The sequence below is a fragment of the Diabrotica undecimpunctata genome, chromosome 7 (genome assembly GCF_040954645.1).
Source record: "Diabrotica undecimpunctata isolate CICGRU chromosome 7, icDiaUnde3, whole genome shotgun sequence".
In the NCBI taxonomy this organism is placed as follows: Eukaryota; Metazoa; Arthropoda; class Insecta; order Coleoptera; family Chrysomelidae; genus Diabrotica; species Diabrotica undecimpunctata.
In genome coordinates this window covers 18,432,410-18,453,096 of record NC_092809.1, presented here as the reverse complement: position 1 = coordinate 18,453,096, position 20,687 = coordinate 18,432,410, and the positions used below count along the sequence as shown (strand labels likewise).

Below are 20,687 nucleotides of genomic sequence, written 5' to 3'. Positions count from 1 at the left end.
CGGACAGAATGTCTTAGAATCAGGCGTACGGCACAGAGAAATAGGACGCAGCAAGTTAAAGAAGAGTATAAGAACGCCAAAAAGGAACTCAATAAATTGATCAAATGGGCTAAACGTACATGCTGGCAGAACTTGTGCGAGGCATTGGAGAACGATATATGGGGCGAAGCATACAGGATCGCCACTAAGACGCTGAGGTCAGAGACCCCATATAACCTATGCGATGACAAAAGAAGGGAAATAGCGAATACCCTGTTTCCTAACAAGCCTATAAACGACTTCCTGATTAGAGACGATGAGAACTGTCCCAAAGAATTAACGGCGACTGAACTCACCAGAGCCGCCAATTCCATCAAAATAGGTAAATCCCCTGGACCGGACCGTGTGCCACCAGAGGCGATAAAAATACTAGTGAATGAATGCCCAGAAGCTACTAGAATAGCACTCAATGAGCTGCTAACAAGACAAGAATTTCCAGACCAGCTGAAACTAGCTAAACTTACACTAATACATAAACCCGGTAAAAACCCGGACGAAGCCAATTCGTACAGGCCTATATGTTTATTAGATTGTCTAGGAAAACTATACGAAAATATTGTCAAAAATCGCCTAGAAGATGAATTAAGTGAAAGAGAGACTATCTCCAACAGACAATACGGATTTAGAAAAGCTAAATCAGCCATAGACGCGGTAAAAAGTTTAACCGATACTGTAAAAAACACAAAGAAAAGATGGGCTATACTGGTTATGTTTGATGTAAAGAATGCCTTCAACTCTGCCAACTGGGCACATATCATAACAAAACTGGAATCAGCACGAGTGTCAGGATATCTCATCAATATCATTAAAAGGTATCTTACTAATAGATACGTTACAGTGGCAAAAAATACAGAACAGAAGTTAACAGCCGGCGTACCGCAAGGTTCTGTATTAGGTCCGACACTCTGGAATATATTATATAACGGGGTACTAGAAATAGACTATGGTAGAGATACTCTAGCTATTGCATACGCAGATGACCTGGCGATACTAGTCATGACTGACATGAACTGGAAAATCGAAGACAAAGTCAACACATGCTGCAGAAAAGTCAACAGCTGGATGGCTAGAAACGATCTCGAACTAGCAGGAAGCAAAACGGAAGTGGTCATACTAAAAGGACCACGACGAAGACCCGAGATGACTTTTCAAATTGGTAGTACTATTATAACCCCTACAAATTGTGCAAAATACCTAGGCATATACATCGACACAGGTCTAAGGTTCACAAAACACCTGACAAATGTAGTCCAGAGGGCGGAAGAAAGAACGGCAGCCCTACAAAGAATCATGCCGAATATAGGAGGCCCAAGCAACCAAAAACGAAGAATGTACCTGCAAGTGGTACAGTCAACTATATTATATGGAACCCCCATTTGGGCAGACGTACTAAATTACAAAAAGTACAGAGACATGATAACCAGAGCCCAGCGAAAGCCTCTATTAAAAGTTACAAGTGCGTACAGGACCACTTCAACGATGGCCCTACAGGTAATAGCGGGCACGCTCCCTATTCACCTCCTAGCTAAAGAACGGCAGATGCTTTATAACTCTCGAAACGGCCACCTACCTCAGGTCAGAGCCGCCATTAGAGAACAATTACTAACAGAATGGCAAGCAGAATGGGAGGCACAGATAGACAAGGCACAATGGACCAAAAAACTAATACCCAATGTAATAGAGTGGTACAAATGTAAGTTCAAACGAGTAAATTTTTATTTTATGCAGTTCCTGACCGGACATGGATCTTTCAGGTCTTACACGTATCGTATACGAAAAACCAGCGATGATAATTGTGTCATATGTAAAGTAGAAGACGATGCAGAGCATTGTATCTTTAGGTGCAAGGTGTTTGCGTCGGAACAACACATAATGCGAACAAAGCTAGGAGAGATATCCTCTGACAACTTGATACGTGTCGCTATGGAACGCAGAGAGAACTTTGAATTTCTTGTAGACCAAGTAACAAAAATTATGAAGAGAAAGTCCATGATAGAGAAAGAAACTGAGACAGGATGAGAGTGATCTGGGGCAATCCACCTCCATTTAAAACTAGTTATCATTGTATGAATATGTATGTAAATATGTGTATATGTGTATTTGTGTGTTCGTAGGTGTGTATGTGTATGTACGTATGTATGTGTGTATATGTGTGTAGTACACTTGTTTATTGCATACGTATGTATACTTACTTATTGTTACCTAATATTACCTAATACCAAATATTCTTACACCTTATTGTTACCTTGTATACCTATACATTCCATATACTCTCCCCCTGGTTCCTTACCGCTCTTAGGTAATACCATCGGCAAGGCCATTTACATATGGGCCTATTTTACATACATTTTTCTTCTGGTTCCTTACCGCTTCTAGCTAAGAACCAGCAACAAAACTTTATTACTAATTCAGGCAGCGCAAGGCATCTCTAAGTTTCGTTCGCTAACTGAACACGTACGGGGGTGTCTTGACGAAGAATGGGTGGTTTTAGTTGGTAGGCAGGGCAACAGAAAGGCATCCGTTTGCAGGACCTCCTCTACATAGGGGGAAATGGGCTCAGATGTTTTCCTCTGCTCTGAATCCAACACACGCCGAGCAATGGTATGGTGTTTAGAACATTTCCACCCTCATCAAAAAAAAAAAAAAAAGGTATCTTTGTGTAAGAACATTCAAACCGAAGAGGGCTTCTCGAGTACCTAATCCGTTTAAGTACGTACGTCGTCGTACGTGGAAAAACTCCTTGGTGAATACCAAAGCGGCAATAAATGATTACGGCAGGGAGATGAGATGGCGTCTCTTCTGTTCAATGTTTGTTCTGTTCAAGAGTCTATATTAAGTCAACGCAGATTATGACCTGGGCTGACGATTTTGTCGACTGACGACGGTGGTTTCCATCTTTTTAATGGTCGTACAAGATATGGACCTTAAAATAGACGGGAAAAAAACCAGTGTTAACATCGATTCCAAATACAGAGATAGAGCTGGACACGCCGACCATAACTTTAAGGTAGTAAATAAGTTTACTAATCTGCGTTCCCTCATAATAGGCGATATTAAGACATTTAAAGAACTTAAACGAAGGAAACTGCTAGCGAACAAATTTTAGTTTTGATTAAACAAGCAGAAAAAAGACAGAAAAGAAACACAAATCGTCTGATCTTTTCGAAAGGACGTTTCTAAGAAGAAAAATCTAAACTATCTGTTATATAATTTTAAATTGTACGAGAATATAAGGAAATAGTTAAAATGTTACATAATGTGGAAACTTTGTAATAAAATTTGGAGATGCGAAAAGTGACCCAGTGAATGGCGCACATCATTGTGCATACCAATCCATAAAAAAGGAACAACTACAAAGTGTAGTAATTATCGTACCATCTCACTGATTTCCCATCCAAGCAAAATATTACTAAGAATCATTAAACGCCGTTTGCAACAATACTTAGACAAACAAATTCCCCAAGAACAAGCAGGCTTTGTCAAAGAGAAGGGTACGAGAGAGCAAATCCTTAATATGCGGCAGCTCATAGAAAAGGCCCGCGAATTTAAGATTCCAATAATAATCTGTTTTCTAGACTACCAAAAGGCATTTGATTGTGTGAAGTTCTCTGGACAGTTCTTCATGAGATGGGAGTTCCAGATCATTTAGCAATATTAATTAAAAACTTATACGAAGATAACTCAGTTAAAATAAGAATTGAAAACCAGCAATCTGATACCTTTAAAACCAGCAGAGGTGTACGACAAGGGTGCATACTATCTCCAGACCTGTTCAATTTATATGGAGAATACATAATGAGACGCACTCGATGGATGGAGAGGCGGCATCTCCATTGCAGGAAAAAAGATCTCAAACTTAAGATTCGCAGACGATACAACACTGATAGCAACATCTGAAGAGGAGATGTCGAGACTGATAAAGAGAGTAGAAACCGAAAGCAACAAGTGTGGGCTCAAGATTAATAATCAGAAAACAAAAATCATGATTGTGGACCACGCGAATATCCTCCAAACAACAGGCGCCCTAAATCAATTCGAGAAAGTAGACGAGCTCACGTATCTAGGATCTTCCTTAAGCAATGCAGCCTCCTCCCATACGGAAATTCGCAGAAGAATAGGGATGGCCAAGAACGCGATGAGTCGACTGTCAAAAAAATGGAAGGACCGCTCTTTATCCAAAAAACTCAAAATGAGACTGCTACGGACACTCATTTTTTCAATCTTCAGTTAGGGTGCCGAAACATGGACGATAAAATCAGAGGATAGGAAAAGGATTGACGCATTCGAAATGTGGTGCTGGAGACGAATGCTACGCGTCTCGTGCTACGTGCTACGTCATGCTACGTGGACAGAGCACAGATCCAATCAGTCGATTCTCGAAGAGCTAAACATTCAGACCAGACTCTCCTCTCAGTGTCTTGCAAATGTTTTAAAGTTTTTTGGCCACATTGCGAGAAGAGACAATGACAACTTAGAAAGACCAATTCTGTGCGGAAACGTAGAAGGACGTAGAGGCAGAAGACGCTCACCTATCCGATGGTCAGATCAAGTACAAAAAGCCACTGGAGAGACGTTTTTTGAGTCCATGAGAGCAGCCCAACATCGCAAGAGATGGAGAGAATTGACAGCCCGCATTGTAGGAAATCACGATCCTCAGCAATGAGGAAACGACGAGAGAGAGATAAGGAAATAGAAAATGATAGAGTTGTAATCTCTTTCATAAAAATAGGTACTGGGTACGGAAGATACATGGATATGTGCGATGGAGGTCACGGTAGCAGTCGATATGTCAATGTCAAAACAAGCCTTTATTTTCTTATGAGATCGCACATACCAAGCATGTTTCACCCGGGTATCTACATCGCGTTTTTCAGCGATGTCGATGCCAGAACAAAATAGTTTGTTTTAACAAAATGCTGTTGATTGCATGGTATATCAAAAGTTTATTGTTGCTTTTCGAACCAAGTGATAATCAGGAAAGATACGAATGGTATGATAAATATACTGATTCTTAAGCTCTTTAAATAGGTGATGGTATTCTCCTAGATAATGCCTTTTTTTTATAGGATGAGCCGAAAGCCGGCGATTTAAAGAATTACAAATGGTCAACTACTTTTTACTTTAAGGCATGCATTCACTATAATCACTACTGTTGGTCATGTACATAATTTGATAACGTAAAAAAGTTAACTTTCCCGAAACACAAGTCAGTCACCTGAGAAACCGCAAATAACACTGAAAGGAAGGTATCTTCGGTATGCTTTACCCGTCATCGATGTAAACCTCGACCGCGACCGCGACCCCCACTGCTCACATCCATGTATATTCGGTATGTAAGTACTAGATGGGCTAGATGTCTGTCAAGAATAAATAAAAATTACCCTCCCAGACGAACTCTATTAGCTATACTAGTAGGAAATTGGAGTAGAGATAGACCAACAATGAGATAATAGAAAGGTGTGACAAAAGACGTGGGGAAGATGGGCACGGCAAACTGGCAATTATTTTAAATAAATGATTTGTGTAACACGCATGTCCAAAATGTAGTCAATTTATAGTTGTTATGTATTTTAGTGAAGCTTTAACACTCTTAAACCAAGTATGTATGTATGTGCACCACTTTAGTTCTTGTAGGGTTAGCACACAAATGGTACACTTCTGCATTAGTTCGTCTTCTCCATTCTCCCTCTTTAGCCTTTCTACCACACATTCTGCGAAGTATATTTCTTTCTCATGCTTCCAATTTATTTTGTATGGTTTGGTTCATAGTTCATGTCTCGGCAGTGTATAGAATTCTTGGTCTAATTATAGTTTTGTATACTCTTATTTTTGTATTACGAGATATATATTTGGCCTTAAATATTTTGCTTATGTCTCCAGAACATCTGTTTCTCTTGGTCAGTCTCAGGTTGATTTCAGTTTAATCCTTACATATCTGATCAATAAGAGTACCTTAGTACATATATTCATCCACCTTCTCGAATTTTACAACTAATCTATCTTCTAATATCTAATTTAAAGGATCCCCTGGCGTTTGTTCTTTTTTTGCTCGAGATTTTCATATACTTCGATTTATTAATATTAACTTTCAGTCTCATTTTAGAGCTCTCCCGAATCAGTCTTTTTGCTATATTTGCCAATTTTTTTCCATTTCTTGCAATGTTCCGCTTTTCCGTTTACAAATTGTTGAGAACACGAAGTGTGCTTCAAAGTCATAAAACGCTCGTAAAATTTGTATCATCATAGACGTTCCTGAGGTGTTTGTTCATTAAAATTAATGCGTTTTCCATTTATTTTCCTTTCCAAAATGTTTATCAATATTAATAATGTTTTAATGCTAATATATTTAGCAAAAAACAATTAAAACTTTCACGGCTAATGTTGGTTATTATATTATATTAATAAAAATAAGAATTTAACCAATAACAATTTTGTAAATAAGAATACCTTATCTCTTTGGATATTTCAATACTAATCTTCGCGTTTAATCACTTTACTAGAAACCCTGGAATTCATATCTGGGTAAACTCAGACCATACTCTAAAAGAATTTGTTCAGATAAAAATATATTAAGCTCCAGGCAAGCCTTTAGGGAAGGTTGGTCTACTGGTATCTTCTCACCTTCTGGTAAAGCCAGTAGATTAATAATTTATCACATTGGCAGTAAAAAAGGATTTGTTAAACATGGTTTGGTGGAATTTCAGTCCAAAAGCACAAAAGACTATCACGAGGAGACGACAGCTGATGTTTTCAAAGAGTATTTTGAGCAGATGATGGAACACATACCACCAAATTTAATTATAGTATTTGATAATGCACCTTATCATTTATGACTAGTAGAAAGACTTCCAACGACTGCGTGGAAGAAACAGGATATTCTTGACTAGCTGCGGAATAAGTATCTGCATTACGAAGATGGAATGGTAAAAGCAGCACTTTTAAAAATTTCCCGGCAGCGCAAATCTATGTTCAAGATTACGTAGTTCACAAAATGGCGGAAAAGCGAAACATCACAGTCCTTAGACTTCCACCCTACCACTGCGAAATAAATCCACATGAACTCATTTGGGCACAAATGAAAAGTTATGTGGTTAGAAAAAATACGCCATATAAAATACAAGCTGTACGTGAATTGTTATACCAGTCTTTACAACATATTACAGAACAAAACTCTAAAGATGCAGTAAGACATGTAATAGAAGAAGAACAAAAAATGTGGGATCTTGATAACATAATTGATGAGACCGTAGATACACAACCGCTAATTATTAACCCTCAAGACGACTCGGATTCCGAAGTTGATCCTATTTATTTTGAATTTGTATAGTTGCAAATATCTTTTACTTTCACCCTATTTGATTAATTATTATCTCATATAAGTATCTTTTATGGAAATTTAACTAATAATCACTGAACTAAACCAGTATAGCCATTAAAAATTCACTAAATGATCTACTGAGTAAGTTCCACTAATAAACTAAAAACGACTCAATTCGTTTTTAATGGGAAGGCATAAATTTTAAAACAAAATGTACTTGCATCAATTTTAAAAGCTGTCAACAACAGTCGCTGTTTTGTAATGGCCTTTTAGCAATCTAAAAGCACATATTTATGGTTACTGTTACCCTAAATATTTTCATTAGGAAATTTTAACCGATTTAGCCTTTTGTTTTAAATTGCCAGTTTTGGTTCAAATACAAAACCCGGTAAGCTTACTTTTATCAAATTTTGTGTCAGACTATTATAAGTTATAAGATATAACTACACGAAAATCAGTTGACATAATAGCGATATATAGTCTATCACAAGGGAATTGTTTTATATTATTTTTAGAAAAAAAGATTTAATAAATAAAAGCTAATTCAACTCTATAAAAATATTAATTGAAAACGACTGAGGTGTTTTACAGTTTACAAGTTTACAAATAAAACCACATTTTTTATTGTTGCACTAAAAATGAATAATTTGTAAAAATATTTCTCCATTTCTGTTAAATTTCAACCGTGTATAAAACAGTGGCATCTAAAATAAAAATATTAGCACTTATTAGCATTAGCACTCAAGCAAAGCCCAATTATAAATATTAAACTTTGTATAGTATACGAGGGTAGCAAAAAAAGTGGTACAGTGGACTGTTGCGAAGATTAGTACTGTTTTCTGTGTTTTTAAAATTTAATAAAGTAATTTTATTATTTATTATTTTTATACATTTTTTATAGATTTTAATGGGCGTAGGAAATTTCGACACTAAGCAGGTAGCGACTAAAATTTAATGGCAATTTTCGACACCAGCCCCAATTCCCGTTTTTATCTTACAGGTATATTCGACACCAAATAAATATAGCTGCGACATAAATAAAATACCATAATTAATTAATTTATTTATTTTAATAAAAGTAATGTGCATTTTATTTCTTTATAACTGTAATAATATCTAAATATAATACAACTAGTACCTAATTTTTGTACATTTTACCGTTAATATACTTGTATACAATGATTTATTTGCTATTATAGGAATGATAAGATACAGCTTTTATAAAATCTAACCTACGTATTTGTTGGGATCGTAGTTTATCCATCATTTTCTCCAAAAATGCCAATTTAGCCTTAACAGTAGTATCTTTGATTTTTGCTGGTATATGTAAACTATTTATTTTGACATAAGTGTCTACTTGAAATTCTTTTAACTTTTCAATAAAAATAAAAATAGAAGGATGTGTTGAATAAAAAGAAGAATTAAATCTCGAATGAAAGGATTCACAGGCATATGTGGTCCTCGCAATAGACGTATTCTGATTAGACCATATGTGTGGTGGAAATAGAGCGCTATCGAAAATGTAATTTTCCAGTAAATAATCTGCATATATATCAAGTGTTGCGTTTATAGGTTTATAATATAACATATTATGACATTAAATCATAAAGAAAGCATTCTTCAACTTCTGCTGGATTTAAATAAGTTAAACCAAACGTATGCCTTAACCATTTTCCAATTTCTGAATTTGTATCCTTATATTCTTGTACCAAACCCAAAGATTGAATTTTTTTAAACCAGTTTTGGTGTAAGTGAAAACGACATCCACTAATTTTTGCATTGGGCCACATATACAATAAAGCACAGTGAATTGCTTTTTCAAAGTCCACAAATATTTCAGTTGGCTCTAATGATATTTGAAATGTTTCAAAAATCTTAGACCTGAATAAAGAAAATAAATTTTTGTATGTCATTGACAATTTGTCCTTTAACAAACAGTATGCTAAAGGAACATAATGTCCATTTTCCAAACCATGTATAGTAAATAATTGTAGAAAATATTTGGTACTGTATGAAAATGTACCATCCATATACAAAGTTTTTAATTTACACAACAAACGAATATTTGTCTCGGATGAAAATACAATTACATTTAATTCAGGATGATTTAAAAACAAAAAACTTTCATTGCGACAGGTTTTAGGAGAATAATTACTAACCGCGTTATGGACTTCTGATATGCTTCTTGGTAACGGACCTGGTAACAGTTTACGACGACAGTTGTAAATGTTCTTTCTTATGCTAGCTATGTCAGGAACCGTCAGCAAATTGGCATCACACTCAGCAACAGCAGTTCTTGTAATTTTGGCAGGCTTTTCCGATATGTCCTCTTGGGCTTTTCTTTTACATGCATTGGTTACCATCTTTACTTCAAGCTTTTTTGGATCGGCTTCATAATTATGTACCAAATCACTTGTGATGGTGAGGTTCTCACAGCCTATTGTAAACACTTTTGCGGAACACTTAGTGTTTCTTTGGATGCAGCGCCAAAATATCTCGCCGCTTTTTAGCACTTTCTGTTTCGAGAACGAATGATGCTCTACCACTAATAAATCTCGACCACAGGTACTTTTTATCAAACTCATTTTTTAAATATCCGTAGACGTGCACAAGTCAACGTCAAACAAGAAATAAATTACAACTGAAATAATTTAGTCACAAGTACATAAGTGCCACGCCCCCCGCCGTGACAATAAATATTGGGAAAACCCGCTTGTCCTGCTTGGGTGCAACTGTCCATCGCCGCTAATTACCTACCTACCTGCTTTACGCCGCGGTGTTGAAATTTCCTATAATAAAATTTGAGTCTTCGATTACCCCAGGTACAAAGACAATTTGGTGTCGAAAGTTCGCCCGCCGATTTTAATAATATTGATGCTCGCTTCAGCATTTCACTATAAAGAAAAAGTAATACGTTAGTTGTATTAGTTGTGAGATAGATGTGACGCTTCGCTTCAATAGGTTAAAACAGTTCCCTGTTTGGGGATTTTGATAAGGCGAGGTATCTAACTTTTTGAGTTCTATAGACCTTAATAGCTAAACCCCATACGTGTCTTACATTTAATTTAGTAGATTTTTTTTATAATTAATAGTTATCAAAAACACCCTTTTCTTTACCTTTATCTGTCAGTAAAAAGTAAAGCATTTTAAACGAAATTTTAGGTTATTATCTAATACAACTGATTTAAAGGTTTAAAATTGTAATTTATGAATTATAATTTACTAATTGATTGTATTCTTCTTTATGTTCCATCTTGTATTAAAGGTTGGAAACCATCATAGCTACGTGGACTCTGTTGACTGCCTCTCTAAATACACTAGTTTTGGACTACTGCATTCAAACCACTTCTTTAAACTTTTAAGCCACGATATTCTTCGTCTTTCCACATTTCGCTTTCCTCGAATTTTGTCTTACATAATAAGTTGCAATATTGGGTATTTTGGCCCTTTTATCATATATCCCAAGTACTCAAGTTTCCTTTTGTTAGTCAACAATATTTTAGCTTTATTTCCTCCTCTTCTAGCAACGTCTCCATTTTACATACTTTAAGCCCACGATATTTGTAGGATTCTTCTATAGCACCAAAGTTCAAAGGCCTTCAACTTACACTTCTCAACAATTAAAGTGGATATTATGAAAATGTGTATTTTATTTTTTGTTTATAAGGTCAAATAGAAAAATGGAGTGATATAAATAAAGATTTATTTTTACTTCGTATTATTATACAGATGAACCGAAAGAAAAAAATTCTTTAAGAAAAAAAAAAGAAAATAAACAAAAATTGTAAAATTAACAACCTAAAATTTCTATTCCTGCTCAATTTCTAATATCCCTAAAAGAAAAATTAATAGTGTGTGGGTCCACCTCTGTGTCGCCTTAGTGCTCTAACTCTATTTGGAAGACCTCTTATTAAATTATTAATGAACTGCTGCGGTATACGTTCCCAAATCGCACGTAATGTATTGGCTAACTGATCTTAGGTTTGGGGCGGTTGAAGGAACCTGTTTTGTTGCCTAGATATTTAGGCCCAAACATGTTCAATGCAATTCATATCAGGTGAACACGATGGCTACTCCATTCTTGTAATGCCATGAGCTTCTATACACTCGTTAACATTTCTCGCACGGTGAGGGCGAGCATTATCATCAATCAGAACAAATTGTTCGCCTACTGCACCAAAAAATGGAACAACTATTGGTACTATGACTCTGTCTCGATATCGTGTAGCAGTCATTGTCTCATTAATTAAGACGACTAAGTCCATGCGACCGTCAAAACATATGCCTCCCCACACGCAAACGGATCCACCTCCAAAAAGAGTGGTTGGGACTCTTAGATTTTCATTGTAACGCTGTCCTCTTTCCCTCCACACCAATATTCGGTCATCATTCGTATACAAACGGAATCTGGACTCGTCAGTAAAGAGACAATTCCTCCAATTTCGAAATTCCACTGATAGTGTTCCATCGCCCAGCGATATCTGCATGCACGCTGCTCCCTAGTTAATTAGATGCATGTAACCGTCTTCTAACAGTTTGACTGGAAATCGCTTGTCTAGTAGCATGCCTGAAGATACTGTTAATTCTGGAAGCCGTGAATGTTGGGTTTCTTCTTGCCCTCAGAACTACGAAATGGTCTTGCCGACGAGTTGTAGATTGTTCTCTTCCTCCTCCACGCCTGTATGTTCCAGATCCAGTTGCTCCATACCGATTTCATGCACGACTTATCACACTTTGCGACACATTTAGCCTTATAGCAACCTCTTGTTGAGTTATGTCTTGTTGGATCCAACGAACTAATTGCTCGAGCTGCACTAGTTCTAAACGTCTTTGCGGCGTAATGTTTTGTGATAAATATATTTCTTGACTTATTGACAACTGGTAAAGCCAATACAAGCACTTTTATACGAATAATATATTCATGTTTGGAACAACATGTCTCTCTTTGTACGAGATAAGGGCCGATAAGAATAAGGAGAAAAAAAAAAACACATGCAAAAAATATTGGAAATAAAGATAGCATATAGAGTATAGTACATGCAATTATTTTAAAAATAGTTTTATATATTAGTTTTAGGAATTTTAAAATTATCCACTTCAATTGTTGAGTAGTGTATTTGTTGTTGTAACTATTTATATATATATATATATATATATATATATATATATATATATATATATATATATACACCCGGTATTTAGGCAGCACACGCCCTTCCGGTAGGGATCTATGGAGGAGTATCACCAAGCCGCAAGCCCTTATCTCTTGCCGTACTGCTCCACCATAGGCCGATCAGATACCAGCATATTTTAGACTAAGCCGCAGATTCATTTAGAATTTTAAACTGCTGCGTTAGCCTTTTTGTTTTCTGTACACCGAACTGGGGATTGAACTGACATCTCTCGCAGTGAAGCGAAGGAGAAGCCAGCCGCCCAGCCCGCTTGGCTATCCGATCGACTGTAACTATTTTTATAAGTGTCTTAATTCCTTTGATTTGGTTTACATTTGATATTATCTACGTTTCTAAGAATTTGTTTGTATCCACAATCTGAATTACAGTATATTTTACAATTAATTGGATGTTTGCATCTGGTAACTAAGTCATGACCATGCATTAAGTTTTCTTTAAATTCGTCCTTAGTCCGTATTCATGGCAGCATGTATCAAGGTGTTGCATTGCGTTATGTAGATCGCTGTTGCTATACCTGATTATTACTGGATCGTCTGCAAAACGCAATTCAACAGTTAAAAATCACAAATACCTTCTGTATGCTCTAAACTTCTTCCCTCTCCCTTGCCATCAAGATCAGAACGAATAAGTTCCCCGTTGTCAGTACAGCTTTCCTTCAACTCATTATCATCATCACTGCTAACTTCTTCCTCCCTATCCCCCCAACTAAAATCATCATTGTCATCATCACTAAGCCCGTCAATATCTAATAGGCCAGCCCCAATTAGCTCTATTAGTAAAATATTATCTCAATACTGCAAAATAAATGAAGTATAAACAACTGTAAGTAATGTCTGTTTTCCCTTGTACCTTTCTTTTTAAGTGTCATGTCTGTGATCAAGTGTTGATTCTCATCGTATTTATAAGTTGTACTAGGACAACAGATTAAGATTTTTCATTTTTTCAATTTAAAAAAAAACCATTACTTTCATACATTGATTGTTTTGGCGGTCTACAAAACTGCTCTTTTGAACTATGTGACACAGAGTAAATAAAACATATCTATTCCGGAAATTTAATAAATTACCCTTTTTTTATTTCTCTTAGGTAATTAATTTAACATTGTATATAATAAAGGTATGGTTCATATTAGTTAATTCTACTTTATCACCGAAAAAGCTTTTCAAAATGTAATAAGCAAATTGCTAGTTTTTTTTATGTAGCCGAACGACGAGAATTAATAATATCTCCTTTTACAGGCGGAGCCCGCTCTGATGTTCGATTCTGTTTACGTATTTGCAAAGGGCTTATCCGGAATGGAGAATGGTCATTCTATTAGGCCGACGAATTTATCCTGTGACATTGAAAAGCCATGGGATGATGGATTGACCCTGTATGATTACATCGACTCGGTGGTAAGTTGACAACCGATAAAAATGTGTAGAGGAGATAAATTGACAATATTGACAGTTTGCTTCACGGTGTTTCTGACTTATCTATTTATTGGTCTTTGTGGTGCTGACTATATTAAAACCCAATTTGCGACGAACTTATGCTATTAAATCGTTGACAGATTTTGCGTGTAGGCTTCTTATGAACACAATTTAATCTTTATAGAAAAAAGAGACGCAGAATACCAGTAATAAAATAATTTAGTCCCCGTACTTATCTATTTTTTTATTTAATACACGGGATAACCCCATTAACAGTTTAAATTACAATATACAATATCACAGTTAGTATTCAAAACTTAAAATTGCTTATAATATAAAATCAATATTAAAAAGTTTTAAAAAAATGAGACTTCAAATCTTACGTACTAAAAAAAATCAAACAAAAGTATAACAAGAACAAAATTCAACAATCCCAATATAAATATCACAAAGCAAGAGATCTTTTTAACTTAGTTAAAGTTATATTGAAAATATCAAAATCGCGATTATTTAATAGCCCATGTATCTATCCAATGGGTTGTGAATACCATAGGTTGTTCTGTGGAAAGGAATATTGAAAACATTGTGGTACCGTAGAGCTAGATGGGGAACATTAAAGTTAATCTGGCTTAACAGGTTTGGACAATCAATAAATCCAGGTATGATCTTATATATAAATATAGCTCCTGACATGTCACGACGGTTCTTGAGTGAGGGTAAAGATAATTGTTGTTCGATACGAAAATAATCATGATTTTCAATAGTAGTATGGACGTGGTAAGCACAATATCTCAAAAATTTATGCTGGACTCTTTCTATGGTATCAATATTGTTCTGAAAATAGGGTGACCAAATAACTGAACAGTATTCCAAAATAGTTCTAACTAAGCAACAATACACTAATCTTGTTGAGTTAATGGAGAAATATTTGCAATTCGTAGTAACGAAACCAAAAAGTTTAGATGCCTTTATTGAAATAGAGTTTATGTGGTCACAGAAAGTAAGCTTCTCATCGAAAATAACACCCAAATCCCGAATAGAAGAAACATAATTCATTGGCTGATTATTAATAGTATAGCTTGTTCCAATTCTATAAAATTTACGATAAAAACTTATAAACCAATATTGTTTTTACATTTAACTGGAGTTTGTTCTGATTGCACCAATTTTGTAGTCTGTCTAAGTTATCTTGTAACAAGGCTTGATCTTTTAAACTGTCTATAACTTTCCAAAATTTCAAGGTATCTGCCAACATCTTACTGTGATACTGTCAGATAGATGACATCCTATCTTGACTCTTTGACTTCTCCTTGATGTAGAGCTTTTAATCCATTCAACAAACCTGCCATGAAAGTCTACATTAATTAATTTGCCCAAAAGGTGATCTACACGATCAAATGCTATAAAAAAATCTGTGTAGATTGCATCTACCTGTTTACTGCCTTCCATATGAGATAATATATGAGATTGATAGCAAACCAAATTTGTTGCGGTTGATTTTTTGCTATGAAAACCATGTTGTGATTAAGATATTAAGCCTTTACATAACCAAGAAAGTTGCTTTGCTATAAGACTGTCGAAGAGCTTAGGGATTGTAGATTGTATAAAAATGCTACGATAATTTTTAATATTGTCTTTCTGACCATGTTTAAACATAGGAACAACATAACTTTCTTTCCATGAAGAAGGAAACACGGATGTTACCAGAGATCTATTAAACAATATAACAAATGGTATTACAAGGATAGAGACAAACTTTTTTAATAAAAAATTAGGCACACCATCTGGACCAGCAGTAAGCTTATTGGGCAGCTCGCTTATGCCATTAAAAATATCAGTCATGGTAATTTTAGGACAAATATTTGTACTAAAGTTGCTATTTAATAGATGGATAGGTATGTAAAGGTTGTTGTTATTTGGTGAATACCCAGTTTGGAAGAAGCTCATAAATAAATTAGCTATGTCTTGACCATTTGTTGCAGATTGGACTTGATAAAATAAAGAGTTAGGTAGGTTTTGACTAGACCGCTTATCGCTGATGTACTTCCAAAATGATTTTGGATCATTTCTTAGGCCAGTATCTATACCTTTAATATAGTTGCTGAAGCAAATTTCAGACAGTTGTTTACATTCAGCTCTTAGGTGGGAAAATCTAATATAGTCATCATCAGTACGATTATTAACATAAATGCAGTGAGCATATTTTTTCTCCAGAGTCAGTCTTCTAAGATCAGCAGAGAACCACTTGGGAAAAGTTGAAGTTCTATATTTCTTCAATGGCACAAAGTAAGCAATTCCTATAGAGAGAACTTCATAGAATAATTTTGTAGCAACTTCAAATCATTAACCATACACAGCTGCCAGTCTATGGAAGCAAGGGAGTTGTTAAGTGCAATGTAATCACCATTCCGAAAATCATAAAACAACTCATCATAAACCAACTTATTTCTATTTGTTTCTTTAACATCGAGGTTTAAGCATTATTCATAACCCACATGATGGATGCTAGGATCTACAAGGGAATCACTTGCTTTTAAGATATTTAGCTCCCTAACATTAGAAATAACTAAATCCAAAAATACATTACGATTATTGGGGATATCATTATGTTGAAAAAATTTTAAAAAACCAAAGGCTTGAGAAATATTCACAGCTGGATTACCTGCAGGACAATGCACCATTACATCAAACTCATCGTTCTCCCATAATGCATTGGGAAGATTGTAATCACCAAAAACATAGATATGCTGTGCTGAGTATTGCAGAACAACATTTTCCACAGTTTGACAATGCCAGTTGTATACTTCACGAGGTGATTGTGGAGGTATGTAAATACCACCGACCACAAACTTGACTTCATTAAGTTGACATAAGATATATATTTGCTCAACCCGATCCTCACGAATACTAATGGTTTGTGATTTTAGCTTGATGTTAACAAACACTAGTACCCGTCCGCCACTCAACGTTGCACTGGTTCTCTGGGATCTATCACATCTGTAGATAATAAAACCATCATATTTAATTTCACAATTAGTTATGTTTTTTTAATAGAAAAGCTTTTTTAAACGTTTTTTATCGTTTGCAATGTGAAAACTTAAATTCAGCGTTTTTAAGGCGTATTTTAAATTTAGGAAAAAACTTAAAATCGAAATTTCATATCATAGGTTTTCAATATCAGGCTCTAGCAATGAAAGTTCCGATACGACAGGTTAATGAAAGTAATAAATTAATAAGATTTCGTAAGAATCATAGAAAATGGTAAAAATCGCGCAACGTTTATTTATTTACCACTTTTAACTGATTTCATTTGTCGCAAAATACAAAAATGCACGCGAAAGCTCTTCATCTTTTAAAGTCATTTTGATTTTTCTTTTAAAAAATACAAGAAACAGAATTACAGACCTTACTCTACATAAAAGGGATACTACACACTTTTGTTCAGAATACTTTTTATTTGAAACATTTTTTTACGACGTACAGATTCTTGGGAAATAGATTTTTTTCGTTTTTCTCTCCTTAGGAGGGCGTTTTAGGGGAAGATTGGAGGTACGAGTGGTTAACTTTTTTACATACATTTTTAGGTCCCAAAATATATATTTTAAGCAAAATTCAGCCTGTTCGTATGATTTTTAGAGGTTCAGTTGCATCTTTGTCTCTGATAACTGGTGGATATAGTTCTTACAAAATCTAAGCTTTATAAACTTTGGATACAATGGAGTTATATTAAATTAGTTTAGAATTCCGCTACTTTAATATTTAGTAAGACTTTGAATGCTTTTATTATCACACTGCAAACTTGATAAATCTCAAGTAAATTGAAAAGCTCGTCAAATCTGCTGTCACAAGGTTACAGCATCAAAATGCAAACATCTAAAATGCAAATGTCTCTTAATTGTCATTTAAGTTCGCCTCAGAGTGCTCCAAATATCCCCGAAGAGGAAGTGAATAACTCCGCAATGGGAGAAGGAGTTCAAGACGCAATCCCTCTCATTCTGCCGTATATGCCATCACATTTACACCGCAAAAATACGGTTTGTTGGAACTCTAAATTTCATAGAATAAACAGGCGTGGTATATCCAGAAATACATGTATGAGAAACCGATGGAACAGGATCGTTTACATATACTGTTCCAGACATGTTCATGGATAATATATGAACTTCTGAGGAGATCAATAGAAAATAGATGCGTTATTTTTTGTTGTTTAAAAAAATTTTCGGCTTATCTAGGAAGCTTTTGTGTAAATCTAAACATATACGTGATCAATTACTTAAATAAATATTTTTTTTATATATAAAATAAAATAAAAAATATACAGTAATCATTTTTTATATGTGAGATGTATAAAGAGATATTTTAGTAAAGTTTATATTAATTTGCGAAAAAAAAATTTTAAGGAATTTCGTAGTTTACCGGATGCAGCCAAAAAAAAGTGATTATGTATCCAAACTTATCCAAGAAGTAAAGCCAAATTATAGCTACAAAAAACATGAATCAAACCGTGCATATAATGTCTCATATCATTTTATATTAAATGGTAAAAAAGTATGTAAAAGAACATTTTGTGATACACTGTGTATCACGGCAACATATATTACTACAGTTAAAAAGAAAAGAACATCAACCGGTATTGTAAAAAAAGACTTAAAAGGATGCCACCAAAAGACCAAAATTGATGATAGAATAGAAAATAGAAATTTCACATATACATTTTTTCCGTGAATCGCCAGTTTGTGATGGGTAGCTCTTTCGGGGCGAAAGACTCAGTAAAACACAGGTTTGAAATAAAAATAAATCTATTAATTTAGTATATACAATAAATAAAAATAAAAAGGAATTCTACGTTGTATACTTATACAATAAATAAAACTAAAACGAATTCTACTGGATCCCGTGATGAACGAAGTCCTCGGCGAACGTCTATAAAAGAAAAGAAATTAATTAGTACTACTAATAAGAAACGGAATGGGGGAAATCGATCGCGCGCAGATTTATACTCGCTTTCGCTTCAATTCAGCGAAAGCTCCGAATATGCTCGCAAAACAAAATATTTAGCTGTGCAGACCCATGGCAATGTTCAATACACAATGCCGACGGGTTCCGCTTGGCTAAGGACAGAATATGATCCTCAATACGGAAATCTCTCTGTCCCGGTTGGTTCTGTGCAGATCCGCGGTAATGCTCAATACGCAACACCGATGGGTTCCGCTTGGTTAGGGACAGAGTACGATCCTCAATACTTAACTCTCTCTGTCCAGAATGGCTCGCAGGTTCACTACACCGGCGAGTCAGGGAGCCTAGAGCGCTAGCTACAAGACTATAATGTTTTTACAAAGAAAGAAGATTGTAGGGCTATGCAAAAAAAACACAAGTACGAAGAACTTTTTAAAACAAAATTCAATATAGGCTTCATTAGGGATAAAACGGACCAATTGTCATGATATTGCTTATTTAACAATACTCCGGAATTAGAAAAGGAAGCTTTACGAGAAGAAACACAACAGCATATAACAGAAAAAGAATTAGCGCAAATGGAAAGAAGTCGAGATAAATTGTCAAGTCGAGAACAAGATTCAAATATTATTGTGGCAATCTTTGATTTTCAAGCTGTCATACAGTTACCGCGAGGTCAGGTGTCCAGTTTTTATTACAAAAGGAAACTTTTGCCATCATGCCATGTGAAACCTCCTAACTTAGCTCAATTCTTGTCGCTGTTTAACAAATCGTATTTTGTATTATTTTCCAACGAAGGTCTAGAAGTGTCGTAATTTTTAAACATTCGGAGCTGACCTGATATTGATATTTACTTGTGTAATACACGTTAACTAGGTCAGTTTTCATTCTTTGTTTAATTTGAAATGTATACGTTAAACTGTGTCGAATTTATTCTTTATTTAATTTGGAGTATATAATGATTATTTAATTAATTCTAATTATTCTTTTCTAGGCTAACTACCCTTTATTTTGTTTCTTTTATTTTCTTGTTATGTTAACTTGTTACATACCGGGCGTTGAATAATGTAGTAGATAAAGGATCTCCCTATCTCAAGCCTTTTGCAACCGTAATTGATCTGATATGTGACCCTGCCAAGCAATTTCAAACGTAGAGTTATTTAGTGTCATTTTAACTAGCCGGATCAGTTTCTTTGGTATACCCAAATGTTCCATTGCTCGATACATTTTGACTCTATCGTCTTTATCATATGCTTGTCTAAAATCCACAAACAAAACATGCAGGGGAACTTTACCTTCATAACAAATCGTTTGTATCTCCTTTAATGAGAAGATTTGGTCTACAGTGAATCTGTCCTTTCTAAAGCCGACCTGATTCTTATGTAGGATTGTCTCCGTATAGCAATTTAGTTTATTTCTCAATATTCTTGCCAAGATTTTGTATACCGTCTAGTAAGGCTATACCTCTATAGTTGTCACACTTCAGTTTGTCTCCTTTTTATGCAGAGGGCATATGCGGGCCTCATACCACCTCCGATGGCATTATTTCTTTTTCCGTACTTCCACTAGTAGCTGGTATATTTTTCTTTGTAGCTGTTCTCCACCAAACTTGATCATTTCTAATAGGTAAAAGAAATACAATTAGATTTTAATATAATTTAATATTTTATTCCTTTTACGACAATACTCTTTGTTGGGACAGCTAAAAGATTTTTTTATTTCCAATTTGGAAATAGTTTATGTTAGGTATTTCAAAGAGCTTGGGCAATC

The 20,687-nt window shown here is 35.0% G+C and overlaps 1 protein-coding gene across 1 annotated transcript in view; it reads left to right on the top strand.

Annotated features, from left to right (window-relative positions):
- LOC140446295 (glutamate receptor ionotropic, kainate 2) overlaps nucleotides 1-20,687 on the top strand; it is a 429,700-nt gene that overhangs the window by 171,967 nt on the left and 237,046 nt on the right. The window contains exon 7 of the mRNA XM_072538832.1: nucleotides 13,788-13,940. Coding sequence (XP_072394933.1) covers nucleotides 13,788-13,940 — 153 coding nt within the window. The remainder of the gene's footprint in view (nucleotides 1-13,787; nucleotides 13,941-20,687) is intronic.